The 25,439-nt window shown below is 52.4% G+C and overlaps 1 protein-coding gene across 5 annotated transcripts in view; it reads right to left on the minus strand.

The window, feature by feature from the left end:
• The window catches only part of SLC66A2 (solute carrier family 66 member 2), a 59,487-nt gene that overhangs the window by 20,809 nt on the left and 13,239 nt on the right, over nt 1-25,439 (minus strand). For 4 of the 5 annotated variants that reach the window (XM_058277933.2, XM_058277932.2, XM_058277930.2 and 1 more), the window contains exon 4: nt 14,995-15,048. The exons of the other annotated variant lie outside the window; for it this stretch is intronic. In XM_058277933.2, coding sequence (XP_058133916.1) covers nt 14,995-15,048 — 54 coding nt within the window. The remainder of the gene's footprint in view (nt 1-14,994; nt 15,049-25,439) is intronic. 5 annotated transcript variants of the gene reach the window in all.

The raw sequence follows: 25,439 nt of genomic DNA on the forward strand, positions 1-25,439 counted from the left end.
AGCTAGCAGATTATTTTGACATAATTGCAACTTAAGAATGAATGTTAACTAAAATAACAATTATTTTCTTCATTATGAAAAAGAAAGAGAAAAAAAAGAGTCTAATAAACTCAAAGTAAGTAGAATAAAGGAAATAATAAAGATCAGAATGGATTCAACGAAACAGGAAACAGAAAAACAGTAGAGATCAACAAAATCAAAATGTGGTTCTCTGAAAAGATCAATAAAATGGATGAACTCCTAGCCAGACTGATGAGGCACAAAGAGAGAAGATGCCAATTACCATCACCCCCGAGAAAGATGGGGTCACTCCTCATTCTGCAAAGAACAAGTGAAAAAAGGAACATCATGAGTAGCTCTATAGTAATAAATCTGACAACATTTGGCAAATTCCTTGAAAGACAGACCGCCAAAGTTCACTCAAGAGGAAATAAGTAACATGACTTATAAAGAAATTTAATTTGTAGTTAAAAATCTTCCCACAAAGATAACTCCAAGTCCAGATAACTTTAAGGTAAATTGTATCAAATATGTGAAGAAGAAATAATTTCAATTCTACACAAACTCTTCCAGAAAACTGAAGAGTAGGGAATAATCGCCAACACATTCAGTGAGCCCAGCATCGCCCTGACACCAAAACCAGGCATACAACAAACACGAGCCAACAAACCTCATGAACATAAATGCAAAAGTTCTAAGCAAAACTTCAGCAATCCAACCCGGCAATATATAAAAAGTTTAACACATGATGACTAAGCAGAGTTTATCCCAGGATAAACTGTTTTAATATCTGTAAACAAGTCAATGTAATTCACCATATTAAACTAAAAAAGAAAAACATGTTAATAGATGTAGAGAAAGTATTTGGCAAAATTCAACAGCCATTCCTGATTTAAAAACAAAAAGAAGAGGCATAAAAGGGCACTCCCTCAGCCTGATGGATGAACACAGAAGCCCGCCCCGCACGTCGCGGTGGAAGGCGAGAGCTTTCCCCTGAGACCAGGAGCAAGGCAGGGGCATTCGCTCTCATCGCTCTATTCACACTGCGCTGGGCGTTCCAGCCAAGGCAAGAAGGCAAGAAAAAGAAATAAAGAGCGCTGGATTGAACAGGAATGTCTCAAATGACGTGACTATCTATGTAGAAAACCCAATGCCATCTACTGAAAAGCTACAGGAACCAGCAAGTGGGCTAGTCAGGCTGCAGGATATAAGACCAATATACAACAATAAACTGCATTTCTATATATTAGCAATGCATAATCAAAAATGGAAATGTAAAGAATAGCATAAGAAATACAAAATAATTAGGGGTAAATCTGACAAGCTACAAGATCTGTATACGGAAAACTACGAAACATCGCTGGGAAAAATTAAAGTAATGAATAAAGTGTTTTTGTGTCAGAAGTCTCAATATTGCCACAGCAAAACTTTTGGTGTCCCAAATAACATGCTGTAATCTGCAAACTCAACTCTGATTGGTCTTTCGACAGTGGCATGAGGAAATCAGGGTGTGACAGGTGTGCCCATTCCATTAACTGGGATGGCCGTTTCTTAGTTGTATATAGATATCAAAATTTAACAGAAATCTGGCACTTGAAGTACGTGCAGTTTATTGCAGGCCAGTTGCAGCTCGCTACAGCTATTCAGAATTGACCTCTGTGAGCCAAGAGCTGGCGGGTGTCCTGGCTCTCCAGGGTCCGACAAGACCTGACCATCAGCCCAGGGGCACCGGGAGCCTCCTAGCCAGGCGCCCGGCGCTGCAGCTGCTGGAGGAAGGCGCTCCCGGAATCTGCTTCCTCCAGGGCGAGGCTCCCCTCACAGGGCTGTCCTGGGGGTGTGGCGGATGCTCCAATGCCAAGCTGCTGAGACCGTTTCCAGGCCAGGCGAGCCCACCCTGCCGACCTCCTCCCAGCCTCCCCAAGACCCGCACCTCCTAGCAAACCCTGGGCGCGCCGTGCTGGTCAGACCCCAGCCCTGCTTCCCGCCTCAGGACGTGGGAGCCCCGTGCATCCCTGCTCAGGAGGCATTTCCCTGCAGCTGTGAGGGGCTGAGCCCACCTCCAAGCCCCTGCCCCATGCCCTGCTCTAGGGGCGTTCCGGTGGCTCCTTCGCTCCCAGGAGGCCACAGCACGCCTCTCTGCTTCCTGCTTCGTGCGCCTTCCCTCTTGCAGCTTTCCGAGAGGAGCAGCTCCTTCCCTTTTCCAGAGTCTTGGAATCCCCGAAGCAGGCGACAAGGAAGCGCCTGGCCCCACGCCCTCCCCTCCTGGGAAGGAGGTGTCCCCACTGCGACCTGTGGGGCCTGAGTTACACCTCAGCAGGCACTGCCGGGCCGGGCTGTGGGTGCGCTCCAGCCGGCCTGGCCTCTGCCGGGGACACTGGTGTGAGGAGGCCAGCTCCTCTCAGAAGCTCAGACGTCCCGGAGCAGCCTCAGTCCAGGGCAGGCCCCGCTGGAGCCTCCCACACAGCCACACGCTGTCCACGGCAGGCCCTGGAGGGCCCTCACCTGCACCTCGGGAACTGCGTTCAAATGGCCGTGGCCAGGAGCCCCCGAGACGGGAGCGGCCGCCCTGGGAGGCCCTCGGGCTGTGGCTCACTGGGTGAGAAGTTTCTTGAGCTGGGTGGTGGGCACACGGGGTTCATGGTATATTAGTCATTGTGTACTTTTATACCTTATTTAAAATAAAAATTAATATATGGTGTGGTAGATGCTGCTGTACCTAGTGCACTGGGAACACAGAATACAACTAAACATGCTCTTCAGATGGGATCCAGAGAGCAGTCCAGTGGGAACCCCACACCTGCCCAGGTGGGCCCCGCACCTGCCCAGGTGGCCCTGCACCTGTCCAGGAGAGCCCTGTGCCTGCGGAGGCCCCCCCCCCCCCCCCCCCCGCACCCGCCCAGGTGGCGCCGCGTCTGCCCAGGAGGCCCCCACACCCACCCAGGTGGGCCCTGCACCTGCCCAGGTGGGCCCTGCACCTGCCCAGGAGAGCTCTGTGCCTGCGGAGGGCCCCGCACCCGCCCAGGTGGCCCCGCATCTGCCCAGGAGGCCCCCACACCCACCCAGGTGGTCCTGCACCTGCCCAGGTGGGCCCCGCACCTGCCCGGATGGGTCCCCCCCACCTACCCAGGAAAGCCCGCACCTGTGGAAGGCCCTGCACCCGCCCAGGTGGCCCCGCACCTGCCAGGTGCCCCCAGAGCCCCCAGAGTCCTGGGCCCTGCCACCCCCACTGGGCGCTCCACACCCCTGACCAGCAGCTCTTCCCTTCCTCAAAGGTGGCCCTGGGTTGGACATGAGGGCAGCAGACCCTCCCCTGGGATGAGGCCAGGCTCTTCAAGGGGTGGGTGGGCCTGAGTTTGCAGATTCACCAGCCCTGGAACCACCCGCGGCCGGAGAAGGCTGGAAGCATCTGCCGCGGCTCCGCAGCCGGTACTTAGAGCCAGTTCTCTCCTGGACTTGCAGGAAAGTGAGAGCTTCCTAAGCACTCGGCATGGCCACTAATGACAAACAGCGCAGAGGGCTCGCCGGCCCCGCGCCCACTCTGCACGGAATACACGCCATGGAGGAGCTGAGATCCCAGAGGGGCTGGTGACCCCTCTTCCTTTCTCTCACTCCACTGTCCTTCTATTTCACTGGGCAACAGCTTGAAAGACACAGGGACTCAACCCCGGGGGATGCCTGCTGTCCAGGTCCATCCCAACACACAACGGCACAGCCCAGGGCACCTCCAGCCAGCCTGTGGGGGCCACGGCGCTGCTGTGGAGGCCGCCCTGCGCAGCCACACCCAGCCAGCGCCTGCCTCACCCTCGCCCCCGAGGGGAAGCGGGCCATCCTGGGGCACCCCGGCTCCCGGCCGCCCCCAGGCCCCACCCAGGCCCGCAGCCCCACAGCACGCACTCCCACGAGAGGGACCGCAAAGGGGGCCGTGCAGGCGAGAGCTGAGGACGCAAAGTGAGAGGCCGGCGACGCGGGCGCAGGAGGGCGCAGCCCGTGGCCCCTGCACGTCCGCAGACTCAGGCCCCCACCTGCCAGCCACGGGGCGCCCCGCCGTCCACACCCTCTCTGAGAGCTGCCCCACGCCACGGGGCGCGTTCTCGCCTCCCACGCCACGAGGCACGTTCCACGGGGCGCATTCCAGTCCCCCATGCCAAGGGGCACGTTCCACGGGGCGCGTTCCCGCCCCCCACGCCACGAGGCACATTCCACGGGGCACGTCCCGCCCTCGTCGGGCAGCTGTCATGTGAACGGAGAACCCGGCAGCCCGAGGGGACGAGTGCCTTCTCCCAGAGCACGCGCCTCACCTTCCAGAGGAAAAGCAGGAAGCGGCGTTCCCTTCCCCACCAGCGCAGCCCAGCACGGCGCAGCGGCTGCGGTTGGAGCCCCTGGGTCTGCGCGAGAAGCCCCCAGTCGCCCTGTTTCAGGGTCTCAGGTGACCCAGGGGCTACGGGCCACGCAGGGCCAGGAGAGCGGGTCCCGGGCGCTGCACGGTGCCTGCGTGGAAGGGCGCTGGCGACGCCGAGATGGCCGGCAGGCGTCACTGACGGTGATTCCGCTCAGACTGCTGCTTCCCGAAGGGCAGGAGAGACCCATGCCCGGGGCCCCAGGCCGGTCAGGAGGGGAAGAAAGAATGAAAGCAGGCGCCATGGCCCCGCGTGTCCTTCCACTCATGCCTGCCCACCTGCCCTGCCGAGTGCTGCCTGTTCCCCCAAAGAGGAAGAGCAGATTCCGTGCTCCACTGGAGACTTTCCGCTGCTAGAATGTTCCGCTAACAGGAGCAAACGCCTGCCACGGCACGTGGGCCCTTCACTGCCCCCGGCCCGGGACCCCCAGCCTTGAGGATCTGGGCACCGAGAACACCCCTGGTCAGTGCAGGGAAGGGGGCTTCACTCCACCGAGCCCCCAACCCAGGCAACAGCTTTGCAGAGGGAGGCAATGACGGAAACCACCGGAGAGACGCGCACAAAACCGAGCAAGCCCTGAGTGGCGGGCACGCCGCGACTGCCAGGGCCACCCGGGGTGCCAGGCCTGCCCGCTGTGTCGCCGCCAGCAGTGCTGTCACCGCCTGGGCGGCCGGGCTGCACGGGAGCCCGGGGGAGGCACATGCGGCCAGCACCCCATGAGCTAACGGAAGCCTGGCGGGCACCTGCGGGCTCAAGGAACGTCCCGCTTAGGAACCAGCAAATGCCCCACTGCTCCCCGCGCGCGGCCTGCAGCCACCTCCCGAGACCTTGTGGCTGCTCCAGAATAGAAAGTAATGCCAAGACCCCTCCAGGACAGGGCACCCCTCCCCAGAGCGTTCGGCCAGCCAGGTAAACCACTCACACCCGCACGGCAAGGTGCAGCGTGAGCCGTGGAGCTGCAGCAAGTGAGGAGCTGCGGTGCACGTGGGGGGCTCCTCCAGGGTAGGGGTGGGGCTCGGCCTGGGGGGCGGCTGGAGGAGTGCTTGGCCTGGGGGGGCTGGAAGGGGGCCTGGCCTGGGGGGGCTGGAAGGGGGCCTGGCCTGGGGGGGCTGGAAGGGGGCCTGGCCTGGGGGGGCTGGAAGGGGGCCTGGCCTGGGGGGGGCTGGAAGGGAGCCTGGCCTGGGGGGGGCTGGAAGGGGGCCTGGCCTGGGGGGGCTGGAAGGGGGCCTGGCCTGGGGGGGCTGGAAGGGGGCCTGGCCTGGGGGGGCTGGAAGGGGGCCTGGCCTGGGGGGGCTGGAAGGGGGCCTGGCCTGGGGATTGGATTTTAAGCAGGAGGCCCCACATTCTGGCGCAGAGCCGCACCTCCCCTCTGGGCCTCCCAGGCCCGTGGGTTTTGCTGACCCACCTTTGGTCCCGGCTCCCCAGCACCACCGCCCCCTGCAGACGCACAGCGGGCCGACGGGACAGGGCGCGCAGTGGCCACGGAACGATGCAAGGTAAGACTAAGAGCCCACTGCTCCGACCAGCGAGAGGAGGAAGGAGCAGGCGCCCCAGCACGGAGCGAGCCAAGCGGCCCGGGACCCCCACATCCGCACCCTCCCCTGGCACGAGGGCGTCTGGGGGCCTCCAGGACAAGCCCACCAGCCCGCCTGCTGGCTTTCTGCCTCCAGGGCCACGGGAACCTGAGCCCTCTGTCCTCGGCCACACCCACAGGCCCCTCCTCTGCCTGCCACCTTCTGCGCAGGGGACACACCAGGACACGGAGGGCAGGGTGAGGCTGCCCACTGGGCCGGCGCTCCCTGCTCAGCCATTCTGCAAAGCAGCCGCTGGCCAAGGTGCCCGCTGACGTTGCAAAGACCTGCGCCCCAACGGGTTCTGTTACAGAAGCACATGCGACGGCCCGGCGGAGCCAGCCAGAGAGCCGCGGCCAGGCGGCCCTGCAACAGAGTAGTCCAAGTCAAAACAGCACCATCGCTTCAAAAGTAAACTTTCAGGACGACCTACTTCCAAAACACTTACAGGAAAGAGGATGCCTCTCACCTGGGCTCAGCCCCTCGACTCAACAGCAAGTGCGCACAGCCAGGACTCCGTCAGAGTGCAGCTGTCAGTGGGAACACGGGCGGGTCCCCGAGGGCCCACCAGGTTACAGCAGCAGAAGGACGGGCTTCTCCCCAACGGCAGGGTCTCCCCAGCAAAAAGACCGTAACGGTGGAAATTTAAAGGGAAACATCCGTTTAAAGTTTCCAGAAAGTGACCTGAGGCCACACAGCAAATGGACAATCCACAGACAGTCGGGTGCCTGAGCCACGGCCGCGCTCCCCGGGAGCCGCTGCCAGCACTTCTCAGCCCGTCCAGCCCCAGCTCTGCTCCAGGCAAGGGCAGCAGAGGCTGCGCTCCTCGCTCTACACAGCCCCACCTGCGGGGGGCAGCGCCCCCCAAGTGAGGCAAGCCCAGAGGACCAGGGCCCTGGCCCTGCCAGCACCCTGTCTTAGACAGGCCGACGGCTCTCCCCACCGCAGCAACGGGGCAGGGGGCAGGGATGGGCAGGTTGTAGAAGGGCGCTGCGGCCGTCCCTGAAGGGATTCATGTTATTTGGAACAGAAGACGGCAAGTTCACGCTCAAGGGCACTGAGAAAACAGGAGGTCTCTTCACGCTGAGCAGAGACGAGCTGGTGGCTCCAGAACCACAACAGGGACGCAGCAGACCAGCCCCAACTCTACAGCGAGAACCAGGAAGAGCCCAGGGCAGCCGGCAGCTCAGAGACCCCCGCCAGGCAGCCCCACCCGAGCTGGATCAGACTGGAGCAATTCAGACCCCAGTTCAGGGTTGTCAGAAGTCCCAGGGCTTGGGGAAACGGGGGGTGACAAGCTAAGGGCAACAGGTTTCTTTCCGAGGCTTGAAATGTTCTAAAACTGACCGTGGCAGTGCCCGCACATATTATGACTACACTAGAAAACCACTGGTCGTACACTTTCAGCAGGTGAACTGCATGGCATGAAATGATAGCACAGTAGAGCTGTTCAAAACAAACACGCAAACAAGGAAGCAACAGGCTACGATTCGTGGAGACCAGCAGCTGGTGTGCTAGGACAGAGGCCGCCCAGGCGAGACTCAGGAAAGCCCAAAGGACAGGAGTGGGCTCGGAGACCCCCCCACTGCTGGCAACACAGGCCTCACTGCACAAAGCCAGCCAGCACCAATCATACCAACAAGCAAACGAGAAACCCCTTCTCCCAGGGCGGAGAAGCAGCGTCCAGGGTTGCCACAATCTACTAGCGGAAATGCACAGTTTTCAACAAAAAATGAAAGACACACACAGAAACAGGAAAGTGTGGTCCATACATAATTAAGAAAAAAACAGAAAGAGAAACCGCCTTTGAGGGGACAGAGACAGTGAACTTAGCAGAAAGACTTCAAAACAGCAATTTTAAATATGTTCAAAGAACAAAAGAAAACCATGAGTAAAGATTTAAAGTGAAGTGTGATGAAAATGTCTCATCAAATAGTAACAATAAAGAGATGGAAATTATAAGAAAAATCAAATGGAAATCCTGAAATTGAAAAGTACAGTAACAAATAAAATATTATTATATCAACAATAGATTTGAGCTGGCAGAATAAGAAGTGAACTTGAAGACAGATCAATAACCATGCAATCCGAATAACAGAGAGAAAACAGAATTAGGAAAAAGAGAGAGCCTGAAGAAATGTGAGCCAGTGTGAAACACACCGACCCATGCATAATGGGAATACCTAGGAGAGAAGAGAGCAGAAAAATACCCAAAGACATAATGACGTAAAACTTTCCAAATTTGATGAAAATACTAATCTACACATCCAAGAAGTTAAATAAACTGCAAGTAAGACAAAGATTTCCTCTCTTAGATGATTTACAAAGCAATTGCATCAAGTTGAACTGTTTTATCAGTGTCAGTCTTTTAACACATAGAAATGTGATATTTGACGGTAATAACACAAAGGAGGTGAGTGGCAGCAAAGCTGTATTAGAGTAAGGAAATGACAATAGATGACAACTCAAATCTACAGAAAGAAATGAAAAGAACCATAAACGGCAAATTAGAAGGTTAATATAACTCTATAAACATATACTTGCTCTCAATTCTTCTCTCAACTTCAATATACAAATTTACATAAAGTAATAATAATGTAATGAGGTATTATTAGGTTTGTAACGTGTAGACATATATAATAATAACACACCACAAAAAAAGGGGGAGCAAGAGGAGTCAAGTTTCTAAACCTTCCTGGAGTTAAGTGAAAATCATCTGCGGCAGACTCTGATCGGCTCAGAAGTCTATTCTACAGCTCCACCCATCTGCCTCCTGGGATCTAAGCCCCTCTCAACCAGAAGCAGAGTGGGCATCACCATCCCCAAATCCTCAAGATTCAGGAAGGAACAAAATAAGGAGGGAAATGTAACTATGGACTAAAGTAGTCTTATTCTGGCAATGGAAGAGCTTGTGTCATTGCTACAGAGGCACTGGCCACCAGAGGTTTGAGGGGAGGGAGGGATGAATAGGTGCAACACGGGGCATTTTTGGGACATTGGAATTGTCTGCATGACGTTACAATGACAGATACAGGCCATTCTACATGTTGTCAAAACCTACAAAATTTTGCAGGGCAAAGTGTAAGCTATAATGTAAACTATAGTCCATGGTTAGTAGCAATGCTTCAAAATGCGTTCGCCAATTGTAACAAATGAACCACGCTAACGAAGGATGCTGTAATGTGTGTGGGAGGGGGGATAGGGGAATCCCCATATGGATTTTTTGTTTTTTTAACTTAGGCAAGTAAAAAGAATTCAGTGAGAAATGAGAGAAAAGAACAGAGCTTGCTGAGAAATGGGAGAGAAGGACGGAAATACGCAGAGGATGCAGGCTCCTCTAGGCAGAGTGCCTCCTCTGTATTTTTTAAGTAACATTTGTGTATTCTGAATCTTTTTTAAAAATAAAAATGTTTTTAAAAACTTTAAAAAGAGGTATATTGTAAGTCTTAGAACAACTGCTAAGAAAATAATTCAAGAAATATAATTAAATGAATTAGAACATTACAATAGAAAATATTCACTACAAAAGCACTAAAAATAAAAAAATTTTAAAAAAAGAAAGCACTAAAGGAGAAACAGTGGGGAAAAAAGACATGAGATATAGAAAATAAAAAGTAAAATGGCAGCAAATTCAAACATACAATTACATTGACTGTGCCTTGACTCAACACTGCAATCACAAGGCAGACATTGTCAGAATAGATATAAAAACAGATCCACTAAGTCTACAGGAGACATGCTTAAATTCAAAGATACAAATACATTAAAAGTAAAAGGATAGACTCCCATGGCCATTTTCTCCACATCAATGCTACATTTTCTTCCATTACTAACCACAATAGTTTCATAGTAGAATATCAGTAAGTCCACTCCAATCCATACTCTATTCCTCCATCCTGTGGACCCTGAGATGATTATGTCCACTCCACCTCATATCAAGAGGGGGCTTAGATCCCACATGGATGATGGATGCGATTCTCCTGCTTGCAGTTGTAGGCACTCTTGGTTCCCTGGTGTGGTGGTTTGCTATCTTCACCTCCCTGTTAGCTGACCTGCGTAAGTCCAACAAACCAGAGAATAGGAGCTGCAGCTCTGCTGAGGCTCAGGGCCCAGCTGGCACATGTATAGACCAGAGATCCAAGTCCCTTGAGTATACACCACCCCAGCGCCAACCACAGGGTCAGTAAAAGTGACAGAAGAGGCATGTGTAGAGAGGTCACATCTGAGTCCAACTCCATCACACTCAGGAAAACAAATTCCAAAGTAGGGCCCACTGACAAGGCACTGAACTCCAGACCCACCTGCCATGACCATAGGACCTGTGGGTCTCCATAGCCCTCAAGAGAGCCAGTACCTGGGTTGTGTCTACTTTGGCAGTCTCTGGGATCCTGCTGAGGGAAGAAGAGATGTGATGTGGGGGCATTTTCGCAACTTGGAGTTGTCCTAAATGATATTGCAGGGACAGATGCTGGACATTATATATCCTGCATAACCCACTGAATGTGCTGGGGGAGAGTGTAAACTACAATGTAAACTATAATCCATGGGGTGCAGCAGTGCTCCAAAATGTATTCACCAAATGCAATGAATGTGCCACAGTGATGAAAGAGTTTGTCAGTGTGGGAGGAGTGGGCTGGGGTGGGGTGTGGGGTATATATAGGAACCTCTTATATATATATATATATTTTTTTTTAAGATTTATTTTTTATTTATTTCTCTCCCCCTAACCCCTCCCCCCTCCCCCCAGTTATCTGTTCTCTGTGTCTATTCGTTGTGTGTTCTTCTTTGTCTGCTTCTGTTGTTGTCAGCAGCACGGGAATCTGTGTTTCTTTTTGTTGCGTCATCTTGTGTCAGCTCTCCGTGTGTGCGGCGCCATTCCCAGGCAGGCTGCACTTTCTTTCACGCTGGGCGGCTCTCCTTACAGGTGTACTCCTTGCGCGTGGGGCTCCCCTACGTGGGAGACACCCCTGTGTGGCAGGGCACTCCTTGCGCTCATCAGCACTGCGCGTGGGCCAGCTCCGCACGGGTCAAGGAGGCCCAGGGTTTGAACCGCAGACCTCCCATGTGGTAAATGGACGCCCTATCCATTGGGCCAAGTCCGCTTCCCTCTCATATTTTTAATGTAACATTTTTTGTGATCTATGTATCTTTTTTTAAAAAGGCAATTGAATAAAGAAAATTTTAAGTAAAAAATAAAAGGATAGAAAAACATATGCCATGTGTAGCAGTTTGATATTGTTTACGAATTCCAAAAACAGACATTGGATTATGTTTCTGAAATGGTCTGTTCCTCTGGGCATATTAGACTGGCTTGAATTCAGAGGTTTCACTCTTACTTGATTAAATAATGATTAAGGCCCTCATTGGGCCATGCCCCTTGGTGGGCAGGGACTCACAGAGAAAGTGATATGGCAGAGGAGAAAGTTGGAGTTTTGGATGCTGGAGCCCGGGGAAGTAAATACACAGAGAAGCAGATATGTGAGGAAAGAGAGGAGGCTCCATTAGACATGGCAGAGGCCCCGGGAAGAGAGACGAGCCATAGGCCTGACAGTCTACAGCGGACCTGGTGGAGAGAGCAGAGCAGCTGAGCCCAGAAAGAAATGAGCCCAGGAGTTAGAAGAGACTCATCCCAGGCCACCGCAGATACAAGAGAAGCTGGGACCACGGAGCCTTAAGAGGAGAGGAAGCCTGAGCCTCGCAGACCTTGGCCGCTATCTTGCGCCAACGCGTGGCAACAGACTTCAGTGAGGGAAGTAACTTAAGTTTTTTGGCTGGTATCTGTGAGCTTCTACCCCAAATAAAAATCCTTTATAAAAACCAACTGATTTCTGGTATTTTGCATCAGCACTCCTTTGGCTGACTAATACACCATGGAAACAGCAACCACAGGACAGTGATTATACTAATGTAACAAAATAGATTTTAAAATACAAAATATTAGAAGAAATAAAGAGGGACATTTTATCACGATAAAAGGGTTAAAGTATCAGGAGCATGTAAATTACAAATATACATGCTCCAAACAACAGAGTCCCAAAATACATAAAGCAGAAACTGATAGAATAAAGGGTAAAACAGATAATTAAACAATACTAGCCAAATACTTCAATACCCCACTTTTATTAAAGAATACAATAACTGGGCAGAAAAAATAACAAGTAAATGGAAGATTTGAACATTATGTTTTAGTTTCCTGGCTGCTAAAAGAATACTATCCAATGGGTTGGCTGAGCAAGAGGAATTATCAGCTCAGGGTTTCAGAGGCTGGAAGGCTGGCCCCCTCAGGGCCGGGATTTTCTGGCTGGCTGGCACTCTCCGGGCTCCTTGGCTTTTCTGTCGCGTGGCAATGCCCAAGGGGACGTCTTCTCCTTTCCCTTCTGCGTTCTGTTGACCTCCAGATTCTGGCTGTCCCCAACTGCTTCTCTTCTTGGGTTCAACTTCCTTTGCTTACAAGGACCTAAGCCAGGTTGGACCAAGGGCCACTCTCACTCAGTCTGGCACCTTAACTAACAACATCCTCAAAAGAGCGGCTTTCCAACGGGCTCACACCAACAGGACCAGGGCTGGGACCTGAGCGTGGCTTTTGTGGGGGGCGTTACACAATCCCAACAACTATGAGCCACCAACCCCCTAACACACATCCACAGAATCCTCCACCTCCACCCAACAACGGAAGAATTCTTATCAAGTGCACACAGAATATTCTCCAGGATAGACCACATGCTAGACAATAAAACGAGCCTCGCTACATTTACAGGTATTAGAATCATATAGAAGATATGTTCTCCAACCACAACAGAAATAAAAATAACAAAAGGAAATTTGGGAAATTCATAAATGTGTGGAAATTAACACACTCCGATATAATCAATGTATCAAAGAACTCTTATAGGAAATTAGAAAATACTTTGATGTGAATGGAAACTAAAACACAACATACCAAAACTTATAAGGACACAGCTATAGTAGTGCTTAGATGTACAGGTGTATAATATACACTTATATTTTAAAAAAAGAAAATAGATCTTGACGATAATTAACCTTCCATTTTAAGAAACCAGAAAAGAAGGAATAAAATAGAGAACAGAAAAAACAATAGAGAAAATGAACAAAATCCAAACTTGGTTTTTTGAAATGATCAACACAATTGGTTAAATATTTAGCTAAACTGACTATGAAAAAAAGGGAAGGGAAGCAGACTTGGCCCAGCGGTTAGGGCGTCCACCTACCACATGGGAGGTCCGCAGTTCAAACCCCGGGCCTTCTTGACCCATGTGGAGCTGGCCCATGTGCAGTGCTGATGTGCGCAAGGAGTGCCCTGCCACGCAGGGGTGTCCCCGTGCAGGGGAGCCCCATGCGCAAGGAGTGCGCCCCGTAAGGAGAGCCGCCCAGCATGAAAGAAAGTGCAACCTGCCCAGGAATGGCGCCATCCACATGGAGAGCTGACACAGCAAGATGACGCGACAAAAAGAAACTCAGATTCCCGTGCCGCTGACAACAACAGAAGTGGACAAAGAAGAACACACAGCAAATAGACACAGAGAACAGACAACTGGGGCAGGGGGGAGAAGGGGAGAGAAATAAATAAAATAAATAAATCTTTAAAAAAAAAGGTGAAAACTCAAATTACTAATAACAGGAATGAAAAAGGAGACATTACTACCTACTCTACAGAAATAAAAAGTATTATAAGGGAATGCTATGATCAATTATATGCCAACAAATTAGATAACTTAGATGAAATGGGCAAATTCCTAGCAAAAGCACAAACTACATACCTGACTTAAGAAGAAATAGAAAATCTGAGTAGACTTTTAACTAATAAAGAAATTGAATTGGTTATTTTAAAACTTCCCATAAAGGAAAGTCCATGCCCAGACGGCTTCTGTGATGAATTCTACCAAACACTTAAAAGAGAATCACAATCCTTCACAAACTCTTCCAAAAAATTAGAAGAGGGAACACTTCCCCACTCATTTTATAAGAACAGCATTATCCTGATACGAAGATCAGACAAAGACATCATAAGAGAAGAAACTACGGCCAGTATCTCTTATAACTATCGACACACAAATCTTCAATAAAGCAATGTATAAGAAGATTGTACACCATGATCAAGTGGGATTTATCCCATGAATGCAAGATTGATTCAACATACCAAAATCAACGCAATGTACCATAATAATAAAATAAAGGACAAAAACCACGATTGGGGCGCAGATGTAGCTTAAATGGTTGAGCACCTGCTTCCCATGTACAAAGGGTCCTGGGTTCAATCTCCTGTACCACCTTTAAAAAAAGGCAAAAACATGATTGTCTCAACAGACATAGAAAGCATTTGACAAAATCCCAGATCCTTTCATGAAAACAAAGAGCAACTAACTTGGAAAAGAGGTAATTTTCCCGCCCTGATAAAGGGCACAACTAACATCATGATCGATGGCGAAAGACTGAATGTTCCCCCACCAAGAAGACTGAGATGAAAGAAAGAAAACTGTTCCTATTTACAGATGCCATGCATGGCTGCATATAAAAAATCCCAAGGATTCCACTGAAAAGCTATTGGAACAAACAAGTTTAGCAAGACTGCACGTAGAGTATCAATATTCAAGAGTCAACTGTTTTTTTACAAAGAACCAATAATCAATCCACAATAAAATTTAGGAAAATATCCTTTTATAATATCATCAAAAAGAAATCAAATACTTTGGAATAAATTTAAGAAGTGTAAAACTTGTACTCCGGAAAACATTCTTTCCTTTCTATCCCCCCTCGCCTCTTTCTTGGGCTGAAGAAAATGAAATCTCCACCTACAAGCAGAAGCGGCAGAGGCTTCTAGAGCTGCTTCATGCTGAAAAGAGCACGGCTGTGAGCTGGCGAGTCTGCGCGCACACAGCCACGCGTGGGACGACGACAGGCATGCAGGGCGGAGGCAAGCATGCAGGAAAAGGGACGGCAGGGGTACCGGGCTGCCGGATGGAGGGAGCACATGCGTTTTGTGGGGGGGCCACACGAGTGGTACATACCCAGATAGGACCGCCTCGGGGGGGCTCTGAGCTCTTCATCCTTACTATCTGCAGCTACATAACAGAGAAAGAAAACAGAAAGGGGGAGGAGAAAAGACAAAAACAGTCTGGTTTTAACACTCGTGAGCAGATGTGGCTCTCAGCCCTTTATGCATTTCTTTTTTTAAAAAAACCTCAGGGGGAGTGGATGTAGCTCGGTGGTTGAGCACCTGCTTTCCACGTACGAGGTCCCAGGTTCAATCCCTGCCATCACCTATAAACAAAAAAAAAAAAAACCCTCGGAACAAAAGACCACAAGGTTCTGGTTTCTGTGTACCTGAAAATTCAATTTCTGAACTATTCTTCTCTAAACCTACCTTTCTCCAATATCATAAGAAAGTACATGGGGGTAGGGGAGGGCAGTTGGGACCAAAAATGCAAGCCACCAGGTTTCCATTTGATCCCTAAGGTCAGCGGCGGCACAGCCTCCGCATGGGCACAGCAGAGCCTTCTTCGTTGCTGCGTCCCCGAAGGCCAGAATGCTCTGTCCTCTCGTTCACTCCTGGACCTCGGCGCAAAGTATCTGTCCCAGGCCCAACAAAAGCCTCTTCGGAAACACACCAAATGTCCTCTACGGGCCACAGCGACGAAAGTCTGATGCTCTCAGCTCCTGACCAGCGGCCAGTCCCCACCACGTGGGAGTCCCTGGAGGGGCGCTGCTGGGCATTCCACGTGGGCAGGGCTGTTCCCCGAGTTCACGTCTTCTCAAGGCAAAAGGCCTCCACAGAAGCCGCCTCCAGTGCCGCGGACGTGGCTCAGCACAGCAGCCCGAGCTCGGCAGGCAGCCCCCGCCGGCTCCCCAGGGGCCCGCCCCCAGCTCCGGCACTGCCCCCCCGCCTCGCGAGTCCAGCCGGCGCCTCACACCCCCGTGCAGTGCGCCCACCATGGCAAGCCCGTGCCCTCAAGGATGGGCAACGTGCCGGGGCTCCACAAAGCCCTGCACAACCCGTGGGGGCAAAGTGGTTGAAAACGGAGGGCGAGACTCACAGGAGCCCGGGAGCCCGAGGCTGGGCCGGCCGGGCACGGAGGGAAACCTCCTGAGTCAACAGCCAAGAGTAAACACCACTGGAGCCCTGGCCGCCTGGACTCGGGGCAATGTCCGCACACACAGGCGCCGGGTGCCGCGGGATGAGGCCGGACGCTCCAGGCACCCACGGGTGGCCCTGCACCGCCCCCAGGCCCGCTGGCCCCGATTTCGAGCGCCTGGCGCCCGTCTTTGATCGAGGCCTTGCACCGTGCACAAGGTCCTCCTAGAGCGCCTCGGTCCCTAGGTCTGCCAGGGGCCCGCAGAAGGCCTGGCTGGAGGGAGACACGGGGTGACAGCACGTGCTTGTGGGGTGCCTGGACAGCAACCCGGGGTGAAAGGCGGGGCCGCCAGCTCTGCCCCCCAGCCGCGGCCTGGCGTCCAGCTCGCTGAGGCTTCTCCCTGGGAAGCACAGGGCGTAGGCGCCCGTTCTGGGGAGGAAGCCTGCAGGAGGCAGAGCAGACGGGCCAGCTGGAAATGTTTCAACAATCAGGATTTCCCCAAACACACACTCCACACACCCTCCCAGGAAGGTCCAGTCACGTAGCAGACAGTGCTTCCCAGAAGTGGCCACGGCGATACTTCCGTCCCTCCGCGAAGAGCCCTGCCCTCCCTTCTGGAGGTGGAGTCTGTGCGTCTCCCCCACCCCCGGGTTTACGTGCTCACTGGAGATGCTACGTGATTTTCAAGATGGGGACATAAAAAAGACTCGACCTCTGCCTGCGGCTGCAATGCTGCCCAAACCGCAGATTCCAGCAAACACACGTGACCTTTCAAGGCACTGACTTGGGCTGCAAGGCAGCTGTACCACAGGGATCAAAAGGCGACAAGGGAGGTGCTCTGGATGGCCAGGAGCCAGGACGGGGGTCAGCTTAGCGGACAGGAGGCCTGGCCACCATCTGCTGGTCAGGATTCCATGCCACGGCACAAGGTACAGCGCTGCCACAGGCACTGAAGTTCTGCTCCAGCAAGATCGTCCCGGGGTGCTGCGGTGCAGGCGCTGCGAGGAGGCGGCTGCAGGCAGGGGCCAGGGCAGAGGACACGGCGGCACCCCAGGCAGGCGAGGGGGACGCACAGGAACGCAACCTGACGGCCCAGAGGCCAAGAGCCCCTTGACAACGACCACTAGTGTTTTGGGAACAAACATTTTCCCTGGGCGGGGGGGTCCCCAGTTGACACTCTCAAAACAGTATGTGGGGGAAGCAGATGTGGCTCAAGTGGCTCGGCTCCCATCCACCATATGGGTGCTTCAGGGTTTGATACCTGGGGACTCCTGGTGAAGGAGCTGGCCGGAGCGGAGAGCTGGCCCGCGCAGGAGTGCTGGCCCGCGCAGCAAGCTGGCCCATGCAGAGAGCTGGCACAGAGAGAGGACACAACAAAAAGAGACACAGAGGAGAGACAATAAGAGACGCAGCAGACCAGGGAGCTGAGGTGGTGCAAGAGATTGAGCGCATCTCTCCCACTCCAGAAGGTCCCAGGATCGCTTCCTGGAGCCGCCTAATGTGAAGACAAGCAGACACAGAAGAACACTCAGCGAGTGGACAAGAAAGCAGACAACAGGGAAACGGACTTTGGCCCAGTGGTTAGGGCGTCCATCTACCATATGGGAGGTCGGCGGTTCAAACCCCGGCCTCCTTGACCCGTGTGGAGCTGGCCATGCGCAGTGCTGATGCGCGCAAGGAGTGCCGTGCCATGCAAGGGTGTCCCCCGCGTGCGGGAGCCCCACGCGCAAGGAGTGTGCCCGTGAGGAGAGCCGCCCAGCGCGAAAAGAAAGAGCAGCCTGCCCAGGAATGGCGCCGCCCACACTTCCCGTGCCGCTGACGACAACAGAAGCGGACAAAGAAACAAGACACAGCAAACAGACACCAAGAACAGACAAACGGGGGGGGGGGGGGGGGGGAGGAATTAAATAAATAAATAAATCTTTAAAAAAAAAAAAAAAGAAAGCAGACAACAGCAGCCGGGGGAAGGAGGGAGGGGATAAATAAAATAAATCTAAAAAATAAATAAGTGAAAGCAGGGAACAACTTATTTACAAAAGACAGTATGTGGGGGGGGAGCAGATGTGGCTCAAGTAATTGGACACCTGCTTCCCACATGGGAGGTCCCAGGTTCAAGCCCCAATGCCTCCTAAAAAAAAAAAAGCAAAACAACAAGCAAACAAACAAAAAACAACAACTCAGGAGAGCCAATGTGGCTCAGTGGTTGAGGACCAGCTTCCCACACTCAAGGCCCCAGGTTCAAACCCCAGCCCAGTACCTCAAAAAAAAAAAAAAAAAAAAGCAGTATGTGAGGATGAAGATGGAGCTCAAGTGGATGAGCACCTGCTTCCCATGTACGGGGTCCTGGTTCCATCCCGGGTACCTACTTAAAATAAATAAATAAGTAAACTTAAAGCCGGTATGTGGCCCCTGTGACAGCGTGAAGCCAGGGGGACCCCAGGAAACCCCGTCCTCAGAGCTCACGCCTCCCCGTGCGTGGGAACGCGTTTACATCAGTTCAGTTCAGGACCTCTGCGTGCCTCGCCTCGCGGGGAGCGGCCCGGGCGGGTCCTTCCTCATAGGACGAGGATGGGGAGGAGGCAACACAGAGCCGAGGCGGGGTGCCCACAGGAGCCCCCAGGAGCCCCAGGACCCCCCAGGAGCCCCAGGAGCCGGGCGGCTGCGAGCGAAAGGCTCCAAGCCACGGAGCCCGGGCCCACCTCCACCCAGATGGGCCTCGAGGCTCTGACCGGAGACTTTTGTAAGAGAATGGAATTCAGACAAAGAGAAGGAAAGCCAGGGAAGCAGGAGGCCAAAAGCAAGGAGCCCCGGAAGAGAAGGGGCGCCCCAGACGCCGCAGGAGCCTCGCGGGGGGCAGAGCCCAGGGCCGCGGCAGCCGGCCTGCGGGAAGGAAGCATCACCTTGGTAATGCCTTTGATTTTCCTGGCCTCAAACCATAAGCCAATAAATCCCCAGCCTTGGAACGGCAAGCTCGTAAGCGGATAAAGCCCCACGGGAAAAGCCGCCCGTTGCTGGTATGCTGCCTCGGCAAACTAAAACAGGCATGCGCACCAGGTAAGTGAGGTGCTACAACTGCAAATCCAAAAATGTGGAAACAGTGACTGGATGTTGAGATGCCTGTGAGGTGCTTGACAGAAAGGCCGAGGCTGCTCTGAAGAGACAGAGGGTAGAAACACGGGTGCTACAGCAACTTCCGACGAGGCCTTAGAGATGGTGAATGCATCACTGCCAACTGCAAGAAGGGCACCTCTTGTTTCAAAGTGGTGGGAAACCTGGCAAAACTGACTCCTGATCTTAGATGGAAGGCAGGATTTGAAGTGACAAGCTTAGAAATTTAGCTGGTGAGATTTCCAAGAGAAATATGCCTGGTTTCTCCTTGCAGTGTATAGCAAAACATGAGAAAAGGAGATAAGCTGAAAGTTGAATTCCTGTGCACAAAGAAACCAGAAAGTAACGGTGTGGGAAATTCTGAGCTTCTGGAAAGTGAGTCCCCAGAGGACAGTGCCCCACATGAGGGACTAACTGACCAGGGAACCAGTCGGCCGTCTCATGCAACCCGGGATTGGCAATGCAGCCTCCAGGAAGGAGCTGTGGAAAGTTCCACCGGCAGCTTGGACCTGTTTACCGCATGCGAAACCAGCAAGTTTTCGGTGAGATGCACGTGAACGAAGCCACGGCCAGCCTGAACTAAAAGGGACAGAAGAGGGAGGCTGAAGGGAGAATGACTTCATGGCAGAACAACAGACGCTGAGGTCTGCACCGCAAACATCCCGGGCCCACGCGTGCAGCAGGGTGAGGCCGCCCTGTGGTTCCAGAAACTGCAGCCCGGCCTCAGAGCCGAGCACGTTCCCTGGGGGCCGGGGAGCGCTCGAGGTGAGGCCCAGGAGATGGGCAAGCCCTGGGAGGGGTGGGCTCCCCAGGAGGCCCGAGGAGAAGAAACCATCGTTCAGACTGAAAACTGACGGAGGCGCCCTGCGCGTTTCTGGAACTGTTTAGGACTCGAGACCCGTTTTCCTTCCAGTTTCTCCCTAGGGCAATGGGAATGCTTATCCGTGACTGTCCCTCCTCTGTACCCTGGAAGCATACAGGGATTTTGCCCCAAGACAGACAGGCCTATAACCATTTTTTAATGAAACTTTGTACTTAATATTGTTACTGAAATGATTTAAGGCTTTTGAAATACTGCAATGGAATGGATGTATCTGCACGTGGAAAGGACATGTCTTTCTGGGGTCCAGAGGGTGGAGTGTGATGGTGAAGCCGGGTGGGCCCCAGAAAACCAGGTCCTTAGAGCTAAGCCATTTCTGTGGGTGCGCATCTACTGCAGGTGGGACTCGACCAGATTACTTTAACTAAGGGCCCGGGCCTAGGTCACTTCAGTAGGGCTGGCCCAGGAGGGTCTTATCCTCTTACTGGAGGCCTTCATTAAAGGATTAGTACAGCGCAGGAGCCACGGGGACAGAGGGAAGAGGCCCAGGCGCAGCCGTGGAGCCGCAGAAGCCGAGAGCCAGGGAGCCTGGAGGAAGGCGGCGGAAAGCAGCGGAAGACAGAGGCCGGCAGGCACCGCTCGGGCCTCCCACGGGGGAGGCTGGCAGCTGTGTCCTCTGGGAGCGCTTCTGGTACCATGATTTGGCCAGGTTTCCCAGCCTCACCTTATAAATTAATAATCACAACAACGTGTAGACTGTAAGCGCCAACCCACTTCTGGTATATCACTTTGGCAGCACGTAGCAAACTAAAACACCCTCCCACCCAAAAATGTTTTTAGAGCTCTAATGAAATATAACTTACATGCCATAAAATTCATCCCTTTAAAGCATGCAACTCAGTGGTTTTCAGAATATTCACAGGTTGTGCAGTCACCACCTAACCTCAGAACATCTGCATCAGCCCACAGACACCTGTGCCCGCGAGCAGTCACCCGCCCCCACCGCCTCCCCCCAGCTCCAGGCAAACCATCTGCTTTCTGTCTATACAGATTTGCCTGTTCTGGACATTTCATATAAGTGGGATCATACAATATGTTGTCTTTTGTGCCTGGTTTCTTTTACTCGGCACAAAGTTTTCAAGATTTGTTGCTACAGCTCAAATCAGAAGTTTATTCCTTTTTATGGCCTAAGCGTATCCCATTATATGTATACACCACATTTTGTTTATCTGTTCATCAGTTGATGGACATTGGGGTTGTTTCCACATTTTACCTACTGTGAATAACGCTGCTCTACACTTTGTGTACGCATTTTGGAGTGGACGTGTGTTTTCATTTTCCTCAATGTGTCCTAGCGGTGGATCGCTGGGTCGGGCGGTAATTCTCTGTTTAACTCTTTGAGAAGCTGCCACACGCTCCCCGCAGTGGCCCCACCGAGAGCACGTGCGGGTCAACTCAGACACATCCCCGCCGAGACTCGCCTCTGCTTACAGCCGTCCTGGCGGTCGAAGGGGCAGCTCACTGGGGTTTTATTTGCATTTTCCTGAAGCCCGATCACGCTGAGCATCTTCTCAGGCACTTCTTGGCCATTGGTTTACCTTCTTCGGGGAAATGTCTGTTCCTTGGCCCATTTTAAATTAGGTTATTTGTGAGCACTCTGCAGATTCTGCGCACAGGTCCCTGGTCACGTCCGCCCTCTGGGCCTCAGGGCGGAAACCGCAGGCGCCAGGCGGGCCGGGGGCTGAGGGGGCCCGACCGCGCCCACCTTACAGCCCAGCCCGGACAGCTCTCGAGGACAAGCCCCGCAGCCCGGCCTGCCAGGAGGTCACGAGGGAGATGTCCCACAGAAGACGGCGCTTTAGGATGAGACCCCCGGAGGAGCCGGGCTAGCTGGGGCAAAGGTCGACCTGCGACAGTTAGAGGGAAACGCATCCACTGCCCTGGGGGCGAGGGGGAGATGGCCCAAGAGACCCGGAGAGCCCGGGACGGACAGAGCTCCTGCCCACGGTCTCCTCTGTGGGACGTCACACCCGTGCACGAGTGGGTGCAGCTGGCGTGCGGGGGCACCGCTGAGGAGGGGGCTCACCCCCAGCAGCCCCACAGCCCCAGCCGGAGGAGCAGGGGTGGGCAAAGGCAGCTAGGGAAGTGACTGCAAAGCAAACGGTGACGGCTCCAGAAGGACTGGGAAATCCAGATTAGAGCTAGGCTGGACGGCTGGAACGCCCACCCGTTTGGGAGTCATACGTCCCTATCAGGAAGAGCCGACAGGGTGGCTTACGGAGAGAACGACCAAGCGTGCGGCGCACCAAGAGAGAAGAGACAGCACCCTAGACCGACAGTAGTTAGGTGCAAACGGAAACCCCGGGGACGGCAGAGGAGCTGGAGGAGCCCTGGGGGGGCTCAGCTTCCAAAGAGGAAGAGCTGAGGATCCACGCCATACCTAGGTTAAAAACCAGAACACACCCAGAGAAGTGCTTTAATGAAGGGCGGAAGGGAGCAAGCCAGAACAGCAACGGGCTGCAGTGGAGGCGGATCTGACACTCTTCTAGGAAGTAGCAGGAAATGGAAGGAGAGAGCACTGACGTAGCAGTGGGAGACAAAATCAAGAGAAAAGCTGTTGTGTTGCTTATAAGCAGAGGTGATTTTAGAAAAAAATGAAAGAAACTAGAAATTGAGCCTTGAAAATAAAACTATGGCTATAATTACATAGTCATATATTTTAAATTATTCAAAAATCTGGGAAAATACAAATTCAACTGTTAACAGAATGGGGGTAGGCATCACAGCATATTTTCTTCCGCCTTATTTGCATGTGTTTGAACAGAACTTGTGTTTTAAAGTATACAGGCGTATATTGCAGGTTCATTTCCAGCACATCACAATAAAGCAAGTCAAACAAAGTTTTCGGTTTCCCAGTGTATGTAAAAGTTATGTTTACATTTTACTGTAGTCCATTAAGTATGCAATAGCATTATGTCTTTAAAATGTACACAGCGTAATTTAAAAATACTTTCTTGCTAAAAATTGCTAACCATCATCTGATCTTTACTGGCAGAGGGGCTGGCTCAGTGCTGACCGCTGCCAACTGGTCAGGGCTGTTGCTGCTAAAGGTCAGGTGGCTGTGCCTATTTCACGACAACAAAGTTTGCTGCATTGATTGATTCTTGCTTTTACGAAAGAGTTCTCTGTAACATGTGATGCTGCTTGGTAGCATTGTATTCACAGGAGAACTTTTTAAAATTGGAGCCAATCCTCTCAAAACCTGCTTCTGCTTTATCAACTAAGTCTATGTAATATTCTAAATATTCTAAATCCTTTGTTGTCATTTCAACAACATTCACGGCATTTTCACCAGGTGTAGATTCCATCTCAAGAAACTACTTTCTTTGCTCATCCAAAAGAAGCAACTCCTCCTCCATTCAAGTTTTACGAAATTGCAGCATCTCAGTCACATCCTCAGGCTCCACATCTAATTCTAGTTCTCTTGCTGTATCCACCACATCTGAAGCTGCTTCCTCCACTGAAGTCTTGAGCCCCTCAAAGTCATCCATGAAGGCTGGAATCTTCTTCCCAACGCCGATGAATGTTGGTTTCTGACCTCCTCTCATGAAGGGTGAATGTTCTCAATGGATCTGGAATGGCGAATCCTTCCCAGAAGGTTTGCAATTGACGTTGCCCAGATCCCTCCGAGGGATTGCTATCTATGGCAGCTCTAGTGTTCCGAAATGTATTTCCTAAATACTAAGACTTGAAAGTCAAAGTGACCCCGAGTGGCAGAACAGACGTTGTGTCCGCAGGCATGAAAGCATTCACCCCGTTTTGCATCTACATCACAACTCTTGGGCTGCCAGGTGCTTGTCAGTGAGCAGTCAGATTTTGAAAGGAACTTTTTCTGAGCAGGTCTCAACAGAGGACTTAAAATATTCAGTCAAGCACGTCGTAAACAGCTGTGCGGTCATCAGGCTTTGTTGTTCCAGGTATACTGCACAGACAGAGGGGCTTCAGCATAGTCCCTAAGGGCCCTAGGATTGCTGGAATGGGAAATGAGCACTGGCTCTACTTCATGTCACCAGCTGCTATAGCCCCTAACAAGAGAGTCTGCCGTCCTCTGACACTTTGCAGCGAGGTCTTCTCCTCTCTAACTATGAAAGCCCTAGAGGGCATCGTCTGCCAAAGGAAGACTGTCTCATATATACTAAAAATCCGCAGCACCTCCAGCAGTGGTCTCAGCTACATCTTCTGGATAGACGTGCCGCAGCTTCTACTTCAGCACTTGCCGCTTCACCGTGCACTTTGACGCTATGGAGACACCTTCCTTCCTTAAACCTCTTGATCTAACCTCTACCAGCTTCACCTTTTCTTCTGCAGCTTCCTCACCTCTCTCAGCCTTCACAGAATTCCCGAGTTAGGGCCTTGCTCTGAACAGGCTTCAGTTTAAAGGCGTGTTAGCGCTGGTTTGAACCTCCATCCAGACCACTAAGACCTCCCCAGGATCAGCAATAAGGCGTTTGCGTTCTTGTCATTCATTTGTGTGGACGCTGGAGCAGCACTTTCCACCTCCTTCAAGAGCATTTCCTTTGTATTCACAACTTGGCTGTTTGGCACAAGAGGCCCAGCCCTCAGCCTATCTTTGCTTTCACCGTTCCTTCCTCACTAAGCTTAACCATTTCTAGCTTCAGTTCCCCTAGCTCTGCCCACTAAAAAGGCCAAGAAAACCATGGCCAATGCCACGGTGGGCCCCAGGGCCTGATGCCCAGACCTCAGAGCTCTAAGACGAGCCTGGATACCAGGGCTCAAGAGAGAACAGAGTGATTCCTACCACGAGCAAAGGGCTTGGGGCCAAGCTGCAGAGGTTCCCAAGGGCCAGGAAGGGACACAAGGAGCCGACATGACAACTACGATCGAGTAAAGAGCAAACGTTCAAATCCACACATTAGAAAACGCTAAACAAGGAACGTGGTCATCACTGAAGACGCTAGGAAACCACTTGGAAAACTGGTCAATAAAGAGAAAGAATCAAGCGTTTACCCTACAAGTAACAGTGCTGGAGAGCAAGGTCACGGAGGAGACACTCCGGCTAATAAACGAACACAGGAGGGCAGGCTGGACTATGGGAGCAGGCACGACTGCCAACCACCAAGAGGCCTGCCCCGCACCTCTCGATGAAAGAACACACCCGTCTTGCAAAAACTGAGGAACCAACAACCTGAATTTGACCTGGCCTCGAGCTCCAGCAATCTTTTAAAGACGTCCTTGGTATGTACCACTTACCAAGGTCAGAGACCATGGAAAGCAGCGTGGGCCTGCAATCGTAGAAGGCAGACAGCAGTCAACCCCACAGCAGCTTCCTGAGGCAGCACAGGACCTCGCTCAGGGACCCCCAGCAAGAGATGCTGAGCCGGCGTCCCCCGAGCTCCGGCCAAGCACTCAGGGACCCCCCGCAGATGCTGCG

Source organism: Dasypus novemcinctus, chromosome 16 (genome assembly GCF_030445035.2).
Source record: "Dasypus novemcinctus isolate mDasNov1 chromosome 16, mDasNov1.1.hap2, whole genome shotgun sequence".
NCBI classification, from domain to species: Eukaryota; Metazoa; Chordata; class Mammalia; order Cingulata; family Dasypodidae; genus Dasypus; species Dasypus novemcinctus.